Source organism: Moschus berezovskii, chromosome 3 (genome assembly GCF_049115385.1).
Source record: "Moschus berezovskii isolate FMDL1 chromosome 3, NW_MosBer_1.0, whole genome shotgun sequence".
Classification (NCBI taxonomy): domain Eukaryota; kingdom Metazoa; phylum Chordata; class Mammalia; order Artiodactyla; family Moschidae; genus Moschus; species Moschus berezovskii.
This window is the reverse complement of record NC_142462.1, coordinates 112,606,478-112,613,431: the sequence shown is the minus strand read 5'-3', so window position 1 is coordinate 112,613,431 and position 6,954 is coordinate 112,606,478. Positions and strand designations below refer to the sequence as shown.

The following is a 6,954-nucleotide window of genomic DNA, read 5'->3' as shown; positions in this document are numbered from 1 at the left end:
GGACCGGATGCCATGATCTTAGTTTTCTGAATGTTCCGCTTTAAGCCAACTTTTTCACTCTCCTCTTTCACTTTCATCAAGAGGCTCTTTAGTTCTTCACTTTCTGCCGTAAGGGTGGTGTCATCTGCATATCTGAGGTTATTGATATTTCTCCCGGCAATCTTGATTCCAGCTTGTGCTTCATCCAGCCCAACGTTGCTCATGATGTACTCTGCATACAAGTTAAATAAGCTGGGTGACAATATACAGCCTTGATGTACTCCTTTTCCTATTTGGAACCAGTCTGTTGTTCCATGTCCAGGTCTAACGGTTGCTTCCTGACCTGCATAAAGTTTCTCAAGAGGCAGGTCAGGTGGTCTGGTATGTCCATCTTTTTCAGAATTTTCCACAGTTTATTGTGATCCACACAGTCAAAGGCTTTGGCATAGTCAATAAAGCAGAACTAGATGTTTTTCTGGAACTCTCTTGCATTTTCAATGATCCAGTGGATGTTGGCTATTTGATCTCTGGTTCCTCTGCCTTTTCTAAAACCAGCTTGAACATCTGGAAGTTCACGATTCATGTATTGCTGAAGTCTGGTTAGGAGAATTTTAAGTTTTACTAGCATGTGAGATGAGTGCAATTGTGTGGTAGTTTGAGCATTCTTTGGCATTGCCTTTCTTTGGGATTGGAATGAAAACTGACCTTTTCCAGTTCTGTGGCCACTGCTGAGTTTTCCATATTTGCTGGCTTATTGAGTGCAGCACTTTCACAGCATCATCTTTCAGGATTTGAAATAGCTCCACTGGAATTCCATCACCTCCACTAGCTTTGTGCATAGTGATGCTTCCTAAGGCCCACTTGACTTCACATTCCAGGATGTCTGGCTCTAGGTGAGTGATCACACCATCGTGATTATCTGGGTCCTGAAGATCATTTTTGTATAGTTCTTCTCTGTATTTTTGCCACCTCTTCTTAATATCTTCTGCTTCTGTTAGGTCCTTACCATTTCTGTCCTTTATTGAATCCATCTTTGCATGAAATGTTCCCTTGGTATCTCTAATTTTTTTGAAGAGATCTCTAGTCTTTCCCATTCTATTGTTTTCCTCTATTTCTTTGCATTGATCACTGAGGAAGGCCTTCTTGTCTCTCCTTGCTATTCTTTGGAACTCTGCATTCAAATGGGTGTATCTTTCCTTTTCTCCTTTGCTTTTCGCTTCTCTTCTTTACACAGCTATTTATAAGGCCTCCTCAGACAGCCATTTTGCTTTTTTGCATTTCTTTTTCATGGGGATGGTCTTGATCCCTGTCTCCTGTACAATGTTATGAACCTCCATCCATAGTTCATCTTTCATCAGGCACTCTATCAGATCTAGTCCCTTAAACCTATTTCTCACTTCCACTGTATGATCATAAGGGATTTGATTTAGGTCATACCTGAATGGTCTAGTGGTTTTCTCCACTTTCTTCAATCATTGGGTCTTACAAATTAACTGGCAGCAGACAGATTAAAAAGAGAAAGGAAAAATAAATAAATAAAAAGAGAAAAGAGGTTTATTTAGCATTGGTGGGGAGAGGCTTCCAATAATGGAAACCTCCTGGAATTGCCTGAAATCACTTTATATGTCTCAATTAACAAAAGGGTTTCTTTTTTAGGACTTCAGTAGAGGGGTATGGAAGGTTCTATCTGGCTTTTTGATGCTAACTGCAACAGATATTCTGTCTCCAGGGCAATTGAGTTAGCAGAAAACTCCCTTGGAAGGGGGTGAAAGGTTAGCTGCATTTTCTGGAGGTCTTTGCTTTACTCAGATTAAGAGAAATTCAGATAAATTTCTTTCTGCATCCTCTGTAGCTCAAATGTTTTCACTTTAATCTTTAAACGGTGGCTCTAATGGTAAAGACTCTGCCTGCAAATGAGGGAGGTTAGATCCCTGGGTTGGGAAGATCTCCTGGAGAAGGGAACAGCTACCCACTCCAGTATTCCGGCCTGGAGAATTATATGGACAGATGAGCCTGGTGGGCTACAGTCCATGAGTTCCGAAGAGTCAGACAGACTGAGCAACTTTCACTTTCACTTTTTTATATTATACCAACTCGGGGCTTAAAGGAGTCCCCACTGAAGGGGAAAAGATTGTGTCCAAGTATTCAAAGAGAGGAAATCTAGCTGAAGTCCTGGGATCTGTCTAAGCATGCCGGACTGTGACTAATTGCTATCAGAGTTTAAGCAGTGTCTGTGGCACTTCTGTTAACGGTTATAGACAGGCAAGAATGTGTCAAGAAGTGGTTTTTCAAAGAGCTCAAAAGAAGGTGAAAAAGCGGGAGAGCAATAATGATTGTTCTTGGAGAAGGTCGGGTGCTGAGAGAGACACTACCCAGCGGTCCCGGACAGGCGGACCTGGATCTGGAGTCTGGGGGTCAGATTTGGGAAACGTTGGGTAGTATCCGGTTCCAGCTTGTCGGCTGTTTGCTCAGATCACTTCCTGGAGGAGAGTGAGGATAATACTATCTATCTCGTGGAGCTGTGAAGATTACTGATGCTGAAGCTGAAGCTCCAATACTCTGGCCACCTGATGCGAAGAGCTGAATCATTGGAATAGACCCTGATGTTGAGAAAGACCAAGGGCAGGAGGAGAAAGGGGCGACAGAGGACGAGAAGGTTGGGTGGCATCACCAACTCGATGGACATGAGTTTGGGCAAACTCCAGGAGATGGTGAAGGACAGGGAAGCCGGGCGGGCTGCAGTCCATGCGGTCACAAAGAGTCGGACTGCGCGACCGAACAACAAATACCGGAGGCAGGGCGCGGGGCTCAGAGCAGGCGCTCTCTTGGGTCCGTTCTTTCCGGGGATGGGTGGGGTAGAGAACAGAGGGCTCCTCAAGAGGGCTCCCAAGACTCGCGTCATTCGCCGCTTCGTCTGGCTTATGAAAGCTCTACCGGAGCCCAGAGGTCACTTTTTTTTTTTTTTTTTTTCCTTTTAGTTTCTCTTCTTTCCGAAGAAGCCTCTCGGCGCCCAGCTGGGGAACCTGACCCTCCAGGAGACTGAAGGCGAGGGGCAGCCGTCCGGTGGTCTCCACGGTCGTCCGCAGACAAGCCCGCACTTGTTCGCTCTCTTTGCACGAGGTGGCCGTCGCGATTGGCTTTGGATCTGACGCAGGGACCGGGGTCGGTGAGATCTGGCCTGTCGACCCGAGCTTTTCGGAAACCGAAACCGCCGGGCTCGGCTAACGGGCGGAGGACAGCGCACGCTCGCTCCCTGACCCCGGGCGCGCCCAGCCCGCGCGGCGCCCGCCCCTCGCCCCAGGGACTCTAGTAAGTTTCGATTCTCGCGGCAGCCGAGTCCCGCGCTGAGGTCAGGCCGGTGCAGCGCGCCATGGCGGACCCCGGGGTGTGCAGCTTCATCACCAAGATCCTGTGCGCCCACGGGGGGCGCATGGCCCTGGAAGCGCTGCTCCGCGAGATGCAGCTCTCCGAGGCGCAGCTCTGCGAGGTGCTGGAGGAGGCCGGGCCCGACCGCTTCGTGGTGTTGGAGATGGGCGGAAAGGAAGGGGTCACCCGGTCCGTGGTAGCCACCACTCGAGCTCGGGTCTGCCGTCGCAAGTACTGCAACAAACCCTGCGGGAACCTGCACCTCTGCAAGCTCAACCTGCTGGGCCGGTGCCACTATTCGCAGTCGGAGCGGTGAGTGCCCTGAGCGGGAGGGGCGGCTCCCCCGGGTCCCGGCTCTGGGAGGACCGCGGCTGCTGCTCTGGGAGGGGAGCGCCCTCGCTGGGACCGCGCGCCCTATGCCTCTGCCTTGCTTCTCGCGGGGCCCGCGCTTCTTCTCTTGGAGGTTTCCTCCCCTGCAGCGCCGTCGGACCTTCCCTCCAATATGGCTAGGGCGCTATTGCCCGGGTGAAGACTACGATGAGCTCCCCACTTCCATAAGGGTCTGTCTGCAATGCGGAACACCGGGGTTCGATCCCTGGGTCGGGAAGATTCCCCTGGAGGAGGGCATGGCAACCCACTCCAGCATTCTTGCCAGAGGAGCCTGAGGGGGGCTACAGTCCATGGAGTCGCGAAGAGTCGGACACGACTGAGCAACTAACACTTTCTCTTTTCTCGTAAGAATGAGGTTCTTTTGGGCATGCCAGGTTCTAGAGGATTTGGAGGCAAGTTTGGGAAAGACCGAAAATGCCTCCATTCTCTGGAAACTTGAGTCTCTCCCTCTCGGCTACCTTACCCGCTAGGGGTTTTTGTGTGGTCTTCCCAGCCCCCTAGGCGCGCCTGGCCCCCGGGATCTGTCTCCATCGCGGCGCCTGCGGGGCTCTGCTTGGCCTTCCATTCCTAGCTGCCTCTCTCCCCCCTCTCATTATCCCTTTTCTGATTTCTGACTCTAGACCGCTCCACCGGACCAGAATGGTCCTGTTCAGGGTTACCAGCGGTGGGTCCGCTCAGAGATCCTTCCTCGGGGTCGCCACGGTGGCCTGCACCTTTGGCTAACCTCCCTTTGACCAAACGACTCTTGGGACCACTTTGAAACAGTGTTGCAGTATCTCCCTGGCAGCCGCTTCTGTGTTTTCACTTGTTTTGTCTCCTGAATATAGGTGTGCCCCAACGTTTGGGTTAACCTTTTTCATGGAGCTGTCTTCCACTTCTCTCCTGGAAAGCCCTGACTCCATTGGGTTCAGTTATCACATTTACAAAGATGGCTCCCTTGTGTACTTCCGCAGGCCTTTAGTAGACTCTAGGTTCTTCATCTCCAGGTGTCTGAGAAGAATCTGCGTTTAAATATCCTGCCAATCTGAGTCAAACCCATTTTCTTTCCCCCAGGGCAGGGTTTCTGACACTCCCCTCAACCTCTTCTTCCTCCTTCACATTACCTTAACCATTAATCAGTAAGTCCTTTCATTGAGCACTCCTGAAACTTCCCTATTTCCTACTTTTCAATCTCACTTCTAAATGAATGTCTCGTTGAATTAGTGAATGATTTTCTCTGACCACAATCTTTCTCCCCATCTTTCCTATCTGTATGTACTTCTGCTAAACTGTTTTTCTTGATGTAGCACTTGTCACACTTCCTCCCTCCTTGAAAATTTTTAGTGGTGTCTTAGTGTCCAAAATGTTGGTCTTCAAACTTTTCAGCCTGCACATATTCACCAAGAACTTTAGATTTCTCACTCCCACTATTTGTGTGATAAAACATACAAGACAGAGGTTGTAAATGGATGAGATTAGATGAGATGATTTTTTTTGAATTCGTTTAGAGCAAAATTTTCAAAATATGCTCTGTTATTAAAAAGAAATATTTATTATGTTGCGGGGCAACAATTTGAAAGTCTGTTTCTGAGTTTTAGGAAGGTATGCATTTGGAAGAAGTCAGCAACAGATGAAACCAGGAAGGAGGAAAAGAGGGTAGAGATTAAGACAAAAAAAAAAAAAGGAAGGAACATTCTAGTGCTCTACCAAATAACAACAGGATGAAAGGCTTTGTGGTCTTTTCTGTTTTGTTGTGAAAAATTCTTCACCAGTTAGTGCTGACTTTTGGTTTTAAATACATAGGCTTCTTGTCTTTACGTTTTGTTTTTTTTTTTTACTGTGAATATTTTCAACATATGCCAAAGTAGAGAAGAGAGAATGATGAACCCCTGTGTACCCATAGTTTCAACAGTTTTCAAAGTAAGGCTCATTTATTTTCCCCTTCCCATCCCCATTCCTAACACCAACGTGTTATTTTAAGCCAAATGCCAGAGTTTAGTTGCTTTGTAAATACTCTAGTACTAATCTCCAAAGATGAAGGACTCTATTAATATAACTGCAGTGCAATGATCACTTTTTTTGCAATTATAATTTTAATATCATAAAATATCCAGTTGGTTTTCAAATTTCTCTGACTGCCATATATTTGGACTTGCATTTACAGGGAATAAAACCTGTGCAGACATAATCCATAATTGTTTTAATATGTTGCAATGTATCTAATATATTTAGAAACTTAGTTTTATCACACACAGTACATTTAGAAACTTTGTTGCTTTATAATTATTATTCTTTGTTGTTTGAAACATCAAAACTGTTTTAAGTTCATAAGTTGGGTAGTTGACCTGCACTTTTCTACATTTTAAAAGGGGAATAATATGTTCTATATGAATAATATGGTCTGTAGGAATAATTTAGTTTATGCAAGTTTGGGTGGATTTTCTGGAGAATTCATGAAAGTCTTTTTTCCTTTTTTTAGTTGAGTGATAAAGTCTTATTTCTTTTTTTTTTTAACACGAAAAAATGTATTTAATCCAAGATATTCATAGAATTAGTCTTTTAAAAACATTTTAAAGCAATGAACTACTTATAACCTTTCTTTTTTTTTTTGACTTTTAACAAAATTTTATTATATAGCATGATTCTTTTTTTTTTCATCTTAAGACTTTATTTATTTTTTTTACAATTTTAGGAATCTTTACTTAAAAAAACTTTATCTTAAAGTGGAGTAACTTTGGTTTTATGAGCAGCAAGCAAAGTACAGAAGCAAAAATGCATTACAGGAGCATTAAATTCTACATTAGGTCATAGCGTCTAATCTGAAATCACATCCATAATATAATTTTTCAGGATATCTGGGAAATAGTTATTTCCCAGGATGTCTGAACCATAGCTACTCTATTTTGAAAGTCTTATTTCTTAAGTGTATTGGTCTAGTCATATTTTAAAATTGTTTATATATCACTTCTGAGTTTGAGGATTAAAAAATTTTAATCCATTAATGTAAATCATGTCCTTATAATAAGGACCATTGGGAGAATTCTTTTGCCTCAAAGCCTAGAAAATATATTTTTCCCCCAAGTATGTTTTAAAATAGTCTCTCTTTCTTAGCAACTTATAAAACCTCATCTTCTAAAAGATGGGTTTGACACATGGGAGTCTAAGGGCTTTCTTTGTGGATTACAGGGTGATGGGCTCTGTTGACCAATCAATGCCCATGTTGAGATTAACATTCAGTTC

General features: G+C 44.7%; 1 protein-coding gene across 1 annotated transcript in view; it reads left to right on the top strand.

Annotated features, from left to right (window-relative positions):
* Positions 1-2,526: 2,526 nt before the first annotated feature.
* The window catches only part of ZC3HAV1 (zinc finger CCCH-type containing, antiviral 1), a 51,847-nt gene continuing 47,419 nt past the window's right edge, over positions 2,527-6,954 (top strand). The window contains exons 1-2 of the mRNA XM_055421338.2: positions 2,527-2,635; positions 2,958-3,657. Coding sequence (XP_055277313.2) covers positions 3,350-3,657 — 308 coding nt within the window. The 5' untranslated portion in view covers positions 2,527-2,635; positions 2,958-3,349. The remainder of the gene's footprint in view (positions 2,636-2,957; positions 3,658-6,954) is intronic.